General features: G+C 49.2%; 1 protein-coding gene and 1 long non-coding RNA gene across 5 annotated transcripts in view; both read right to left on the bottom strand.

The window, feature by feature from the left end:
- Window positions 1-3,345, bottom strand: part of RCOR1 (REST corepressor 1) — an 87,519-nt gene extending 84,174 nt beyond the window's left edge. For both annotated transcript variants that reach the window (XM_087747753.1, XM_087747754.1), the window contains exons 1-2: window positions 2,939-3,345; window positions 2,775-2,834 (exon numbers count right to left, since the gene is read on the bottom strand). In XM_087747753.1, the coding sequence (XP_087603879.1) occupies window positions 2,775-2,834; window positions 2,939-3,125 (247 nt within the window). In that variant the 5' untranslated portion in view covers window positions 3,126-3,345. The remainder of the gene's footprint in view (window positions 1-2,774; window positions 2,835-2,938) is intronic.
- An 11,120-nt stretch (window positions 3,346-14,465) lies between these two features.
- LOC148056856 (uncharacterized) overlaps window positions 14,466-17,561 on the bottom strand; it is a 41,131-nt gene continuing 38,035 nt past the window's right edge. For 2 of the 3 annotated variants that reach the window (XR_015702171.1, XR_015702173.1), the window contains one exon: window positions 15,961-17,002. This is a non-coding gene — a long non-coding RNA (uncharacterized LOC148056856). Of the gene's footprint in view, window positions 14,552-15,960; window positions 17,003-17,561 lie in introns of those variants that run through there. The other variant, XR_015702172.1, reaches the window with a different exon arrangement.

The following is a 17,561-nucleotide window of genomic DNA, read 5'->3' as shown; positions in this document are numbered from 1 at the left end:
GCTCTGTCCTCCTCCACACTAACTGAAAGGTGCTGAGGTCCCTTCCCCTCCCTAAACCTAGGCAATCATTGAGGAGACACTCTGTCACTTTCAGGCCATACCACTTGGTACTTTGTTTGCTCTTCTCTGGCTATTTAATTCATGTAACCCAGACCAACATCCCACCACTGCCTTGCTCTACCTCTCTTTTCTCCCATAGTCTCACAGATAAGGATTTCAGAAAAGCTTTCCTGAGTTTATTGCTCTTTGCTACAGCTCGCATGTCGCTGAGAAGTGAAACAAAATTCAATGCTTTCTCTGCCCCTATGCATGGGGACAGAGGAACACCCACGTATGAATGCTGATGTAAGAATCGGCAGTTACAGATATACCTCAGCCAAACCTGAGGTATGGTTGAACATTAAGTTAAAAAAAAAATATACACACAAGGCCTAGCCTGTGCCATTTTCCCCTCAGACACAGCTAGAGCAGCATGAGCCCTCGGCATTTTACCAGCCAGCTAATCTGAAGGTGAAAGCCTCCGCAACACGACACCAAGCAACCTTCAAGCTTTAGGATCCTTTGGTCAGCCAGCCCCTAAAATTTCTAGTGAGAAATAGACACAGCATCTGTGCGCTCTGATAACACTATTCCATTGATTTAACTTTGAAATTACCAGTGAGACGGGACAATTTAACAGTTTCAGTCAAAAGGTCTTAGTGCAATGTGTTAGGCTTATTTAGGGTTTCCTTTCTTAAACACAGAAACAAAAGAGGCATAACAAATAAACACAACGTGGCTATTTAGCCTTTAGGACCAAGAAGAGATCACAAAATTCAGGGAACAATGTTGCATTGCAAAATTATTCCTGGGTAATTCCACAGGCCAGGAAACCAACTCTTCAATACACAAGCAGACAAGAGTTCACCTCAAACTTGTTAACTAGAAAGTATACTTTTAACTTTTGGGGGGGGGGGCGGCGGGGGGAAATAGAGAGAGACCAGTAAAGGAGGACCCAATGCCCATTCAGGTCATCGTAGGACTGAGCACTTATTTCAGGTGAATCTACTAAGAGCTTGCTATATTACACTGTGTACTCAAACAAGAGTGCCTGCTGATGCTGTGTTAGGGCATATATTACTCAGAAAAAAATTGTTTCTCCACATCACACACTTCCCCCTCCCTTCCACTCCACACAGCACAGAAAGCTGTAACCTTTGTATAGGTCACTGTATGTCTATAAGTTAAAACCAGAACAATGTATAACTGAGCACATAATAGTGAGGAAGGGGCACATAGTATTTTTTGCCCCCTCCATCTATTATGTTAGAGAAATGAATTGCACAAAAGAGTGTAATTCACAGGGGTGACTGAAAAGCCAAAGTATTGTTGTGATACCTGGCTAATAGCCAGTATGATGCGCGTTGTGTGTTACAGAAACATTGCGTTTGACCTACAGATTGAAAAACAGTGTCAACTGCTGCCTAACTAACAGCTCCCCCTCCCTCCCCCCCCACTTTTTCTCCTCCTCCTCCTCCTCCCCCCCCTCCTCCCTTCCTCCTCCTGGTCAACCAAGAAATGGAGTTCCCATGTGCCAAGACCTTGTATCTTATTTTGTCAAGAAAATGAAGGGGGGAAGGAGTAGGGAAAAATTATTCCGTAAATAAATACAAGTAGTATTGAACTTCAGGGGAAAAAAAAAAATCTCTTCACCCCCTCCCCCCCCCGAGACCTGAACAGTTAAGAACACCCATATATATTTAATAACAAAAAAAAGCATCCAACATATTAGTGCACAGTCTGAGGACAATCCCTGAGAAACCTTTTCCCAGAATCCACACAACAGTAACTCTCAGGATTATTTGATAAGGAGACACCGTGGCTTTCCACACCATTCTTTTTGTTTTAAGGCAAGAGGTGCGGAGGATTCAATTAAGTTTGGGCTGGGCAAAGGGACAACTCCAAACGCTAGGATCTCCAGACAGGAGGAGGGTTTTCGCTAGCTTCAACCTCCACTTACAAAGGAACAATATAAAAAAAAAAAATTGCTTAGATTTCAAACTAAGGAGGTCAACAGCCTGTCTTTCTATACACGGAGATACATCAGTACTAACGTGCTTCCAGCACCTGCGTTTCAGCACAGCCCCAATTCCTTTGTTTGCTCAAAATTTGCTTCCATACCACTTTAAATTAGCTTACAAAGAACCGCAGCAGAATAGCTGGAATGTGAAACATTTTTTCTTTTTTTTTGGAGGGGGGAGGCGAGCAGCTTCTTAGGAGGAGAGAAAATTAAAATACAGACCCAAGTCGCTTCTAAATACCTTCGAAAAAAATTATATTTACAACTTGATGCCTTCTAGTTCCACCCTTAGCACCAAGCCCACGGACACACGAGTCCAGGAGGAGGTAAAAAAAAAAAAAAAAAAAAAAAAAAAGAAGAAAGAAAGAAAGGAAGAAAGAAAGAAGAAAAAAAAAAAAACACCCAACTGCCATCTCCTGCCTCCTCTAGCCCTGCCAGCTTCCCTGTTCCTCCCTGCCTGCAAAGCGCCCTCTGGAAAGCATCGAGACTTCTTTTATCAACCGTGTGTGTTGGGGGGGGGGGTGTCCTTTTTCTTGCTTTGGGTGTTTGGGACTGGAATTAGAGGGGATTATTTTTGGACCCCCTCGATGAGCGGAGCCCGGGGAGGCGGGGGTACCCCCCCCCCCGGGCTCCGCTCATCGAGGGGGTCCAAAGCAATGTGGGGGGGGGGGGGGGGGGAAGTCGCCCCCTTTAAAAGAAAACAATAAAGACTTACCGGGGTCGAAATCGGGGACCACCGCCTGGTACTGCGGCCCGACCCTCATACCGCCGCCAGCTGAGGGAGGCAGAGGGAGAAGCGTTACCCGCGTGGGCCCGCCCGGCCCCTACACCCCCCCCCGCCCCGGTTACCACACACCGCCACCCCCCCTTGCTTCTCACCGTGCTCCTCATCGCTGGAAGACCCCGAACTACCCTCCTCCCAGGAGTTGCCGCTGCTGTTGCCGTTGGGGGCGGCGGATAAACTTTTGCTACCGCCGTTGTTGTTATTATTCGCGCCGGCGGCGTTGTGGTTCCTGCCCCGCCGTTTCCCCGAGACCTCCGGGCCCTTCTCGATCATGGCTGGCATTTAGGGGAGGAAGGTGGAGGGGGGGGGGGGGAGTGTGGAGAAGAAGGGGGGATCAGAGTTTAAAAACTGCGGGGGGGGGCTGGGGGAGGCGCCGAGGGCGGGCGGGAGCCGGGGCGGGCCGGTGCGCGGCGGCGGCAGCACTGCTACATCCCCCACCGCGATCGCCCCGAACTTTGAGGCTCATCCCAGCCCTGCGCTGGGACTCCGTTCAACCTGCGCTGCTGCCTGCCACCAGCCCCTCCTCCCCCCGCTCCCGCTCCTTTCTATTGGCTAAACCTACATTTTGGGAGGCCAACCCGCCTGCCCATTGGACGACGTTTCCTGTCCATCGTGGCGGCCCGGAGCTTCCGTTTGCTGGGTTAGGTGGAGGCGTATCGCCGGGCCGTACGTGTGAGGGTTCTGCGATCTCTCCGCCCAACGATACCTCTCCTCCGAGGGCTGCGCCGGAGCGGGGCGGAGAGGAGGGTTCGCACTCACCCGCCGGAGCGGCTCTCCTCGGCCCGGCCCGGGGAGGGGGCGGCAGCGGGGTCCGCCGCCCCGCTGGGAACTCAGCCCCGGGAGGGGGGGAGTGGCGAGGGACTATTTTGCCTCCCCCCCCGCGGCGGAAGGTTATGGCGTGGTTTGAATGGATTCGATACAAAGCCCCCGTTGCCCGGGGGCCGTGGTTGGGGGAGGCCGCGGCGGGTGGGGGCGGGGGGCTCGGGGCTCTGCGCCGGACCCGCTCCGGACGGCCCCTGCCGGCAGGGGCGGCTGCTCCGAGGGGGGGAAGAGTCCTGCGAGGGGCTGGGGGAGCCGGGGGTGCCCCGAGGAGAGCGGGGGGGCGGCCGGGAGTGGCGCTGAGGGTACGGGACGGCGGCGGGGGAGGTTCCCCCTTCCCGGGAGCGGAGCCCTGAGGGGATGAGAGGCGCCGGCTGGGAAACAGGCACCGCACGGACGGGGCCCCCGGGCTGCAGCCCAAAGCGGGGTCAGGCCCAGTCAGCAGGGCGCTGCCGGCTCGCCCCCGCAGGCAGAGCCGCCCGCCGGGCTGGCTCGCACAGCCCCGAGGAGCCGCCGGAGCCCTGGCCCCGGGCGGCGGGGTGGTGGCCCCGGGGTCCTCCCCGGTAACCCCTGAGCCCCCCCGTCCCCTCGAGGGGCTCCTCTGCCCAGGCGAGATCCGCTTTTTGGGCCTAATGCCAGCAGCCGACCCCATGCCCCAAACTCTGGTGGCTTGCGCCTTGCCAGTGAGGCCCCCAGCTCCCCAGCCAAGCTCGGCGCATGGCTGGGGGCTCGGGCCACGGAGGAGCCCCTCGGGCCTGCGAAGGCCTGCCGTGCCACCAAAAGCCTCCCCACATGGCTGCCGTCGTGAGAGCAGGCTTTCGGAGTCGGGGACGGCGGCAGCAGCCCACGCGTTCCCCGAATCCAACCCGGGAGTGTGCCGGCTGCCCTACCATCAACCTCCAATGGCAGCGCTCCCAAAAACCGGGAAGGAGCTTGCGAGAGGGGCGAGGGAAGGAAACAAAAGGGGACGTGAGACCACTTTTCCTTTCCTTATTGCACCAGGCTCCTGTCGGTGAGCCCCTGTCTGCTTCAGGGGGGGAATTGCTTGGCAATTCCCTCAGTGGGGAGGACGGGGCCGGGGGTCCAGACCCCTCCTGGCAAAAATGGGCAACAGAACTATACAAATTGCACGCTTTTATTTGCGACTTGAACTGTACAGCAGGGCAAGGGAAAACAATACATAATCGTGGAAAGCAGCTTGTGGGGTGTGTCTTCTATTTTCATTCAAATTAACTTCTGTAGCACGTTTTTTTTTTTTATTGGCCCGTGCCATTAAAAGTGCAATTTGACTAGCAGCGGTTATCTCATATCAGACAAACTGTCCCCAGCCGTTCCCCTCCTCCCTCTGCCATTTTAATCCAAGAGAATTTGCACAGGGGGAGGGGGAAAGAGCTGCTGAGGGAGAGCTACGGTTTCTGGTACTGGGCTTAGCATTCCTCTTCTGTATTGTGCTCAAGATTATCAAAGTGGTTTAACTTCCAGGTGGTACTTTGGAAAGGGTCCTCCTTAATTTTCATGCACCACTTGCTCCATTAAAATTAAGGAAAGAAATACCTTTTTGAAACGCGTGTGTTTTTCAGTCTAGTGACCTCTTCAATGTTTACTTTCCCCTCTATACTCAGTATATGTGTTGTGTGTGTCTACTGACAGATGCATAATCAGTTTCCTTCATGTACACATGCATATACCTGTGAATATTTATTCACCACAGTTATTTATTTACAGCACAACAAATAAGTTTATTTACACTACATAAAAATCACTCTTTCTAGCTCACAAAACTAAATTTTATGATGGTGACTCTTGATCCCACAGTTTTTAAAAATACCAGTTCTAAATCAGGGGAATAATTAGCGATGCTCTTAAACTCCAGCACTGACAGCCACAAATATTTCCCAGTGCGAAGTGTATTAGTTCGCACAGAATACATTTTCATGATAGACAGGAATGCAAACATGGCAGAGTGTTCATTATCCTTCTCCGTACTCCAATATTTCTACTCCAGAAATGCAAGGGCAGAAAGGGAACACCTGATTTTTCATTTAAAAATGAGCTTATGTGAAATTTGAAAGGTTTTCCCACCTGCTGTGCGGGTCCCAGCCCTGGGGGAAAAAAAAGCTCACCCAAGAATTAGGCTGAAGCACACCTGAGTATTCAACTTGAACTTGAACCTGAGACCACAGGTGTGCTTACAGCAAGACACGTGCGTACGGCCTTGCAAATCGGGGCCTGATTTTGGTCTTCCTTCACTTCCTCTCCCTCCCTCCCTCCCTCCTCCTCTCTTCGTAGCTGTTACTCACTTCGGCCCCAGGATTAAAATCTAAGTCAGCCATCTGAAATATTTATAACACAATTGCACTCTTTTAAAACTGCTGAAATGACATTTACTGCCGGCACTTCACAACTGTTTGCCTTTCCTAAAGCCACGGGCCCGGCCCTGCACCGTCCCGTAGGAGCGAGCGGGCTGGAGGAGCGGCGTGTCCCCGGCCGCCCCACCTCTGCTTGGCAGCGCCTGGACAGATGCCACCCGTGCCGAAAACATCGCCTGGGACCGCAGGGCACGCTCTGCCAGTCCCGCCCGCTCGCCAGGCCGCTCCTTGTCCCCGGCAGAAGATGAGGAGATGCCCAGGAACAGGAGCAGATTGGTGCCTTCTCCCTTGGGTGCCGAGGGGTGCGCACGTGCACGCTGCGCGCGTGTGCGCGTCCCAGAGCGGGAAGTCTCGGCACTGTTACCGTCACAGCTGATGTCCCAGGCCAACGCACCCTCTTCATCCCTGGCAGGGCTGCTTTCCTCTTTCAAATCTTCCTACAGAAACTCGTGAGCCCTGCACGTAACATCTCTGATGCTGACGGAGCTTTTTGTTTCTGACCAGTGAGAAATTTTTTCATGTTTGTGTTTGCTTCCTTAACAGTGGCATTGGGTTTCTTTCTGCTTATGCTAAAAGCCTGAAGTTTTGAGAGTGTCCCAACACAGCGCTACAGATTTTGGTGTGGTTTTTGAAGGAAACTTCAAACTTTTTGAAGGAACATTCTTTTCTGGCCATAAAGAAAACTCTTCAGAGAGTGTAGGCGAGTGTGTACACAGAGACTGTACACAAAATACAGAATTTTATTTTTCAGCAGCAACAGTGAATGCACTTTTTGCAGCCCCTGACTACTGCAAATGCCAAAAGAGCAACAGATTCTACTCCTCCAGCTCCCGCCACTTGCTCTGGAGAAACCCGATGTTAAAACTTCATTATTTTTAAGTTCTGCAAGGTGGGACAGATGAGGAGGAAACCCTGTGAGCACTAAGAGAGACTCTGGTGGGTAGGAGGTCTTGTTTACGTGGATCAACACTTCATTTAGGCACGTTAGGCTGTGATCCTACACATGACGGCGCACACTCGTATGTCCTGCCGAGGCTCATCAAGCTGTGTGTAGGATCAGGAGGAGTTTCATATGTGATCTGTAGCAGACTGAGTCACATAAGGGAAGGATGGTGTTTTTCCTAGCCCCTGAGCTTGACTGCCACTTCTGGACATTACTGTAACGTAATGGTTAACCTGTTCAGCTCCTTACATATCAGAGCAAAAGGGGGAAAAAAAGTCTTTTCCTTATAAAGATGGTGTCGCTGTTGCGTGGTTGCGTAACAGGTTGGACCAGCCAGGACTGTCTTTTTAAATAATTTCTTTAAATTTGGTTATCTTTGTTAAGGGAAAAGCACCTCTCCTTGCCAACATTTAAATGAAAACTTTTTATTGTCATTAACCCTGTCAGTCCCACAAGTAAAATACAGAGTAAGTAGAGGCACAGCCACAATGCCCAACTGAGCAGCCTTCATTCCCCGGACAAAAAGCAAAGCATCTTCTGCCGCTCTCTTGGTCCCCTCCCTGCCCAGGTGAGTGTTTCGTGCCTTTCACCAGGACAGCAATGCTCGCCACACGTCCCTGGGGCTGCCAGGTCTCACAACAAAGGGTTACAAGAGCTAAAACCCTTCCCGTTTGCCTGAGTTGTAACGAGCAGCTCTCACCTCCTGCGTATTGTATTTTCCTTGAAAACAGACACACTGAAAATGCTTACCCCAGTGAGAATGTGCCTGTGTGTTTACACGAGTGTATATATATATGTACGTATGTATATACACACACGTATATTTGGTTACTAGTAGTAGAAGGGACAATTAATCACGCTCTAGACTGATTGTTTTTAATACTGAAAGGCTATTAATCAGGAAAATGTAACCCTTTGAACAAGATGTTTATACAGTCAACATTATGGGTTGTTTTTTCTTCCCTGGTGCTAAGCTGCCTGCTAAAGCAGAGCGGAAATCGGGTTTATAATCTCTTACATTAGAACTTCGTGCTCCAAGTTCGACAACAATTTTGGCCGGAATTTGGAAGGAAGGTATGGGAGTCGATGCTTGGCTCTCTTTGGTTTCAAGGGGACTTAAGGTGTTCAAAACCCGAATCTCTGGAAGTATTTCTATGGCTAAAGACATAAACAGACATCGTATGCAAATTTCAAAAACACCTCCTCCTGCTGAAAAAATCCCAAGGGGCATCTAATTTAATTTTAATGTAACTAAAAGACCTTAAAAGACCTGTCCCTAAATCTCCTGCGCTCCTTTGGAAATTTGTCCTTGCAGCTTTTCAGCCTGAAAGCTGCTTTTAGAGAAGGAATAATACGACAAATTTTAATCCAAACTTTTATTTCCCACTGGAGAGAATGGCTCATATCCTGTAGCGAGTGGGAGGCCAGTGGAAAAAATACGGCGAGGGCTGTGGTGGGAGTGCGAGGGTGCAGGGAGGCAGCTGGGGCTGGATCAGCAGGAGCAGGGCTGCTGGCAGCTGCAGGGTGAGCACGGCGGAGCCAGGGGAGCTCCTGCAGCAGAGAAAACCCCGTCCTGGCCTGGAGCAGGGCTCCTGGCTGGCCCAGAGGGGAGGCACTGAGAGCTGGCCTTGGGAGGAAGGAGAGGATGGGATTGGAATCCTGCACAGGCAGAGGCTAGCGATGCCAGGGAGAGCAGTGGGAGAAACACACAACGTCTTGGCACGGGCAGAGTTGCAGAGAACACCCCGTCTATCCCAGCGAAGTGTGAACACAGACCCCAGTGGGTTTGTTTCAGCGTCCGCACCGGGAGCTATTTCACAGCTCGTGAAGCTGAGGGGAACAGAAGTCACGCATCTGTACACGCTACTGTCAGCATCCCCTTAGCAGGTATTCGGCTCCTGGGGCCTTCCCAGCCACCCCATGTTGCTCTCACAGGACTCCCCTCTCTCCTTTTCCTCCTGGGAGGTTCTCTCAGCTAATTAAATTGAAGGCTGTTGAGGAGCCCTGCTCCCCCTCAGCTCCCCCGCCTCCCCAGCCAGCGGGGCTCCGGAGCGGGGGCACCCCCGCAGGCAGCACCCCGAGCAGGCAGCCCCTCTCTGCCCCCCACCCTGCACCCCTGAGCAGCCCTGAAGAAGAGCTCAGGAGGAGAAAGTGGGAAGGGACAGCAGTCAGAGGGGGCGAGACAGGAGCCAGGCTCTGGTGTTATTAACCCCTCCATAGCTGGTGCCTTCTCACAGAAACCAAGCCTCGTATGAGGTGGGACAGGCACCTTTCCTTTCCTCAGGATGAGGAGGAGGCAAGTAGCAAAATCAGTAGAAAGCCTCAGATAGCTGACGAGTTTGCTCCACTCAGTTCTCTTTTTAAGTAGAAAATCTCCATATCAGAAGAGAAACACAAGGTGCAAAGAGATTCGTCGCTCCTCAAAAAAAAAACAACAGGGAAAAAAAATTTCCTTTTTGGGAGCCATTTCATCGTAGGGACCATTGCAGCTAGCGCAGCACTTACCTGGGAAGATACCACTCTCTTTTTATAAACTTCTTTCATTTCACTTCTCTCCATCATCCCCATCTTGGCAGCGGGGCAGCCAGCACGCAATGCTGAAGTCTATCAGGGGAGACGGAGTAGCAGGGGACAGCTGTCATCGTTCTCAGGGTGACCAGGAATCCAATAACTTAATTTTTCTCACAGGAGGTTTCAAACACAAGAATTGCACACAATCCCTTCGGGGAGCTCTTTGTCACAAGACCTAATGGGACAAAGATTGGATGCTGTACATTAAGAGATCCAGGGGTTTAACAGTAGATGTTAATTTTTAGAGCTTTGCAAGGAATACAATCCCTTGCACTTCAGTGTTTAAATCAATCTCTTCTTTTTTTTGAGTGAGGGAAGAAGCTTTCCCCAGGAGCAGCTACTCACGCAGCGCTGTGGCGTTACCTTTGAAGAATGCTGCTAGCGGCAAGGCTAACAGACTAAAAGAAGCACCGGCGGGATCCAGCAGGACAACTCCTCCATGCGAGACCCTCCACGGTGGCAGCTTTCCAGGGGCCTGTGTCGCTGGGATCCACTGGTGGGAGCCGAAAAGGCAGCCCAGAGAGAGGTGTCCCACCATGGCAACCTGGCAGGCAGCCCCCTGCCTGCACCCTCCCACGGAGGCACGCTGGTGTCCGGGGCTCCGAGAGAAACCCTGCAGCAAAGCCCCTCAGCCAGGCGGTCTCCTGCCTCCCCGGGGGTCCTCTCCACTTGCCTTGCTGCTACTGTGGTAATCCCAGCAACAGGGAAGAGAGGTCCGGCTGAGAGGCAGCTGCTTGCTCCTGAAATCCTACCAAAAATTCCCCGGTTTGACTTTCTGCCAGCAAAGCCCCCTCTACTCCATCATTCAGCCCAATCTCTTCCCGTGACATAAGATGATCTTAGGGAAATTCAGCCAGGGGTATCCTACAGGGCCTCTGACCACTGGCATTCCCATGGGAAAGGGAACATCTGAAACTGCCCTCAACACACATAGTCATAGGTTTAAGCAAACTTTTGTAAGAGAGTAAAAATGTATAGGTTGGTATGTCCATACATGTGGGAGTGGAGAAAATCGTCTTATTCACATCCTTCTGACGTACGTGGGGATCACCCTGCTGAAATCGCTGAAAATTCCCTTTGTTGTAAAACCAGTACAAGAAGGCTCAGGCCCAGTGTTTCTGTGAACACACCCCTAAGGCACAGCACAACTCATCAGGACTCTAGTGCCAACCTTTGGTTTTACACCTCTCTTCCATTCATTCCAAATACAATCTGAAAGTCTCAAATGCTAGCAATCTCAGGGGGAGGAGAGAGAAATCAAAGTTAGTTCCTCACTGCTATTTGTCTAAAGAAAACCTGCAACACATGAAAACCTGGAAAAGAAAAGAAAAAAATGAACAAAACCTCGATTTGGTGTCAAGCGAGGGATTAATCACCAACTAAAAGAAACAATTTTAGAAAATGCCATGACCTAGTATCTCTTAAAATCACAATTAAAAATCACATTCCTGTCTGCCCCGGGCTTTTCCCTTACTAAACACCAAAAGCACCAAATACAGATGCATTTCCCCTCTCCACTAGCACTGAGCACAGGGGATGGATGGTGTTTCTCAACAGACAACTTGTTGGTACCCTCTCACAGCCACTGCACCGCTGGGATTCATCTGAGGACACCAGAAACCTCGCACCAAACTCTTCACTCATCAGACAAAATCTTCATACCGTTGTCTTCCTCTTCTCAATTACATCGGTGTAAATCTAGAGTTTACACTGATCCGAACCTGCTCAGAGGCACTGGATTAATATCAAGCACAGGCATCTGCCTCCTGCTGTTTCTGTGCCTGTGGTATCAATAGTGATTTTGAAAATGATTATTTCCATACAGCCTATAATGACTTAGAAGGAACAGTTACAGCCTGTTGTGCAAATGTGAACAATACTCGCTTTTTTAAAACGTGCATTTTTCATACGACAGGAACTAATGGCCCTTTCAGAGCAGTTATGGTCTATCTTGTCAATTTGGTTTCTATTCATGCATGCTAAGTGAATTTTTATAGCCGAACTAGGAGTCCTTAAAAATGGGCCTTATACTGGAAATGCAGATGTGACTTACTGTGAGTTGTGCTAGGAGAGCAGCCCTGCCCCTGGGGAGCCAGAGCCAGTAAATCAGAATTCCCTTTCTCCGTGCACATAACATGACTCCCAGCTACTCTTTCATCTGCACTGAGAGGCAGGAAGGCGAGGCAGAATTAGCCCCTCATTACAATAATGTTTCTTACACTTTCTCCAGCTACTCTCTGCAGGCATTAGCAGAGGGGGCCCAGCTGCCAGAAATGCTGAACACCTACATTTCCAGTTAAAAGAAATCAGAGAGCAGGGTGCTCAGCGGCTCTGAAAATCAGGACCACAGAGCTTTAAACAAAGGCTTTTATACTATTTAAAAAAAAGAGACAGACTCACCTTAACTTTACTCTTTTACTGTGAGAGCTTTGTTGTGAAAGAAAATTGTATATTTTCCAGACTGATTTCTCTTACGGCTTCCCCACTATAAATTGTAGTGCATACATACTCACATCAATACATTTATCTGCCTGCTTCACAGCTGGAAAGAAAATGAAGCCATCTCAATCATCTTCACATTCAGCAATAGAGAAAACTGACTCTTTTCCCATTCAGCGCCAATTAAAATGTGAAATGTGGATAATCTGATCTCCACTAAATATTCCGATCACCTACATTGTCCAGAGTGGATATACCTCCATACTCAGTGGCAACCTGAACCTTTTCTAAGACTGGAAGAAGCAAGAGAATAGATGCTATGCAATCTTATTACTTATTTATTTAAAATGTTGTAGCCGTGTCTCTCCTCATCTCTTGGCTCCTTACCCAAAACCTGTGTTATGAGCAACATCACAGGACCTGACCATCAGCAGGCACAACAGCTCCACTAAAACGAATGCATTATACTGATTTACAGCAGCTGAGGATCTGGCACAGCACATCCAGGGAATACCTACCTCTCCAGAAAATAGATACACCTCTGACAATGTCTTCCCAAGGTATTTCTCACAGATCCCATGCCGGTAGTGGAGTAGGAGCCATCCCCACCCCAGCTTATCCTCCTGTCTCCACTGCTGCACCAAGTGCCTAACCACCTTGTCCTCATCAGAGGCTCTCGTCTGAAGAGGCATGGAGCCAAACCTGGCACAAACCGATCAGACATGTACAAAGGAAAATCTTGACAGCATCTGTGAATAGAGTTTAAGAGAAAGGAACAAAATAATACCACATATGTTAACAGATTGAAATGGTAGCTATGGTGACCACGGACAGACAAAGAACAAACCATTTTGACTGAATTCAGCCAATTCTTTCTGACAACAAACTGCAAGTATAAAGCAAACTTTTAAAAATCCCTAATGAAATATTATAACAAATCCATTCGGCTCTGTTTGGCTTGTTTGCTTTTTAAATTTCAGTTGCAGCTATTACATTAAACCTATTAATCATTGATGTAGTCAAATACTTTCTACCAACTAAAAATGGGGATTTTCTCACTGTAAAAAAAAATATTTTTCATTGTTTGCATTTTCAAAAAAAAAAAAGGCAAGGAATAGTTATTGTAAAATGACAGGCATTCATAATTCAGAGCATTTTCTTGTGCATTGAGAGAGCGTCTGGGTTTTATAGAATAAAGGCTTGTTTATAAAAGTTGGATTACTTTCCCTATCCTGATATGCAGCATAGCTATGAAAAATTACTGTCCTGTTTATTGTGTATTACAGTGTCAAATGTCTCAGAATCTCTTTCCTCCAGTGTGCCAGCCATTTTTTCAGCTCTACGGAGGAGCTGACGCTCAGCACTCTCCCATCGAGGGCTGGCCAGCTGTGCCTAGGGGAACCGAGCCGAGGACAACGTGGGAGAGCGCAGAGCTGAGCTATCGAGGGATGGAAAAGCTGCCTACTGAGAACCAGCACTGGAAATGCGCAGGCAGGAGATGGGGAGGATTACTCCAGGGCCAGCACAGCATAAGGCTGCTCAAAGCCATGTGCAGCTGCTTGCTTGCTTGCTTGCAAACTCCCTCCACAAGAGGCTTGAGGGGGCCGGAGGGGGCTCCACAGTGAATGTCACGATGGAGACTCTGGCATTATTGCCTGCTGTGGAGCATCCCAGGCACACTCCGACAGAGACCTCGCTGCCTGTGGCCACGCAGATGTAGCCTGGAGACTGCTTCAGTACAACTGAAACGAATGATGCTGCCCTGCACCCCCTTCCTCCACCCGGCCACACTCATTGACTGTCGTTTCAGAGCACAGCACCAACTCTTACTTCTAACCTGAAGAAAATCTGCTGTCATTTCCTTGACTGAGTGCTTAATATTTAACTCAGTGTGTTCAGTACATTCTGCAGACTGTAAAATTCAGAACAATATAGATTTGCAATGTAGTCATGCTTTTGATGCTCCAGGAGCAGTAACTTCAAATTTCTGTAGTGCACGGACGCTCCCAACCCTACTCTCACACTTTTATCTCCTGAAGTTCATCGTTCTTTAAAGAACAAAACAAAAAAAAGCAAAGTAGCACAAAAGTGCCCACCATTCAAACGCCTGCTGACTGAGGCTCTGGCTTAGCCTTCTGTAAATTGAATTAAGTTCCTGGCTATGCCATCACTGCCTGCGTGACGAGGGGCACTTCACCGGCTGGCTCTGTTCTTCCGTTGTTCCCCGTACGCTAAAACGGGACCAGCTTTAAGGCCTTTCATTTCTGCCTAGCGTGGCCCTTCCCTGTATTCTCCACCCACGCACGTTGCTTTCGCTCTTGCCGGCGCAGAGGGCAGGTCCTTCGGGACTCTTCCTTACCCCGCGTGGGTACCCCAAGAGTAGAGCTGAGCGCAGGTGAGCACGTGTGCTCCCTGTCTTTTGTAAAGGGAAGGCCAGAGGAACAAGCATTCAGTCCCGCACCGCCTCACCTGCTCAATCTGTTTGCTTTAGCTGTGGCTCGAGCGCAGCAGGAGCACGTGGAGGGGGGGAAGAGTTAAAAAACCAGCACTTTTTCTTTCAGCATTGCCTGGAACCAGTAAAGAAATGGTTACTTTGATTTTATGTGCAGTAAACCCTCACTAGATGGCTCCTTACAGCAAGTAAATATATTCCCCACAGAAAGAACACTGATGTGGCATAATCTGTGCGAGAGCGGAGATAGCGTGATGCTAACTGGGCTTTATCGCTGGCTGAGCGTTTTGCATGGAAAAGCAGTATATAACGCGGCTGTGGGTGGGTGAGTAAGTGAGCATTTACACGAATTACGAATGACACCGCTCCGCAAGTTGCGAACTGTGAGGCTCCGCGCGTTGTGCACTGTGAGTCAGACGGGCACGAGCGTCTCAGGCACATCAGAAATGCCACTTGCCCTTTTCTGTAGGTTTTTAAGTTAATCCGTGTCACATTCAACTTTCTAATTCAGAAAGCAGAACCGGGCTGCGGTTGGGGGTACCAGCAGTGGAGATCCGAGGGGAAACAGCTGATCCCAGCAGCCGAGGCAATAGATGGTATTAAGGCTGAAACCCCGAATGTCATGCAATCGCTCCTAAAACAAAGAGGTGATGCTCACTTCTGAAATGCCCCCCCTTACCACCACAGGAACACGTTATTTGTAACGTGTGTATTGGCAGGATGTTCTGGGCAGAAGAACAAAAAGAAATGAGCTGTCATCTGCAGTTAACCTCTCATTCATACATCACTGCGTGCACTCGGTGGTTCAAGGTTATGCAAGCTGATTGTGCCCTCATTAACGAGCAGCGTTAATTGGTGTCTGTCCCGCATTGAGATAAACATGCACGTTAGGTGTTAAAAGTACTGCAGGCTATGAAGGAGCTGTACAATACACAAATGTATACGGGCCCTGCATAGGGAACTACAGGGAGAGATGGCGCTGTGAAATGCTAGGTCCGATTGAAATCCACAAGCGACCTGCATCTGGGCAGCCCCCGTCCCTGCAGGACGGCCTGGCGCTGCCTCCAGGGCCGGCTGACTTCTGCTGGCAGAGCTCTGCCGCCGTCCCTCCGGCTCCCCACGCCGGCTCTTGCCGCACCCCTGAGCGCTCTGCCTACAGCCCATGTTTCAAGGTGGATCAGCGGTGATTTTCGTTTCCCTTAAACCACCAGGCTGTAAGCTCTGGCCACCAGCAGCTCGCAGGCGATTTCACCGTCTGCGTGGCAGGGCAAGCAGACGCAGCAGGAGGTGTTGTCCATCCCTATATAACCTGCCCCTGCTCAGGAGTCAGGGGCAGGGGAGCCAGGTCGGCTCCAGGCGTCCCTGTCAGCTGCCCTGATGGCTTTATCCAGCCTCTTCCCTCTGCCCACGTGCTGGCGCCGTGCAAACTCAGGATGAGCTCAAGAGCATGGATCTACTACCTCACCTCTCCTGGTGAGTGACAGAAAGCAGGGTCTGAAACGGTGGCAAACTTGCACATCGTGAAAAGACCTTTTATTTTTTTACCAAGAGCTGCTGAAAATCGGCATAGATAAATACCCTGAGCCAGGTCATAATCAACACACAACACTGATGCAAATATAAGGATTAGACAATTACGGCAATTACATTAAATAACTTACTAGAAAAATTTCATTATAAATGCTCAAAAGAAGAAAGTCGCGTGTGTCACAAACGGGCACAAGTCATGCCAGACCAATGCACAAATGTACTAATAAAGTAATATTTGCTCATCTAATTAACGGAGCCGTTATCTCCCCATAACAACTCGGGGCTTAGAGCTTTTAGACTGCTAAACATTTTCTCTCATGTTTTAAAAAAAAGTAGCACCCGACAGACATTTTTTTCTTACTAGCATTCTCTTGAAATGCAGTTGTTTACTTCAGGCCTTGAAGGCCGGATTAAGAGAAGAGATTGTTTGCTTTAAATTATACACACAAATTTTATTGTCTTTGCTTCTGCCACTAACAAGCTATTTAATAAATGTCAAAGCTTACCAATTGCAAAAGTGAAAGGGTCAAAGCAGTGAATCCAGAAATAATATTGAGATTTTCTCTCTTTTCATGAAATGTACCTGCAGCAGGCAGCGTTAAAGTGCTTCCAACTTTCATAGCAACCAGGAGGAGCAGCTCATGAGTCAACCCAAAGAGGAAATATGTCATCGCCCAATGAGTCTTCCAGATATGCAAAACCATCCGTGTGTCTACAGCATCCAGGGAGGAATTTTTACAATATTGGTTGTAGTCAGCAGTTTATTGCCACGGTCCTGGGTGTGGGCAAGTATCTCGGTGACTGGGACTGATTACCCCGACACCACTGGGCGTTTCACACCGTGGCTCTCATGCTCCTCCTTTTCAAAACAGGAAAGAGACGAGACGTCTTTTTTTGATAGCTGCTGAAAGACCCAACTAAGTCCTCATGGTGGTACCTTGAGTACCACCGTTCCTCTCCACGCTCTCATGCTCACCGCATCAAGGAAAGGCTAGGGCTCTTATCTCGGCTTTCTGGAGTTCCAGCCCTTCTGCAACTGAATGAAAACAAAGAGAAAGAAAAAAATAATCAGCTTCGTACATTTTCTTGCCTGTGTAAATTACACATCGCACTCATTATAGGAAAAAGGAAGACTCAGATTTGGAAATCAGTTGTGGGTTCCTCCATTTTTCTCATAATCATGCAAGTGTTACAGCTCTATACACAGGGGACTTTCTTTATTTCATGCAGCTTTACACCAAAATAAAGGCCTCAGTTGTTCTAGTTAGTGATTAGGCTCAATGTTATGCCTCTGGGAATGGGAAGCACAGGGACTCAGAGGAATAGAAAACTTAATCAGTTCTTTATCTGAAGAAGGGAAAATTTTTCAAAATGTTTTCCAGAGCTCACAGGAGGGATTCGGAGGCTCTTCCCTCTTTGGCAAGAAGCAGCTCTTCCAGGTGAAAAAATTATAACCCTTGTCTGTTGAGCAGCAGCCCCTCACCAAAAGTTTCCTTGCCCTCCGAGCCCACAGCTGAGCTGCAATGGACACATTCTCTTAGACATACTGGCTAAAATGAAGTTGTCTACCCTTTTAGATCTTTTTACTAATATGG

The sequence above is a fragment of the Nipponia nippon genome, unplaced genomic scaffold (genome assembly GCF_047370975.1).
Source record: "Nipponia nippon isolate SJK-2023a ecotype South Korea unplaced genomic scaffold, ASM4737097v1 scaffold_11, whole genome shotgun sequence".
Taxonomy (NCBI): Eukaryota; Metazoa; Chordata; class Aves; order Pelecaniformes; family Threskiornithidae; genus Nipponia; species Nipponia nippon.
Note: the sequence above shows the minus strand (reverse complement) of the source record. Positions and strands in the feature narration are given on the sequence as shown.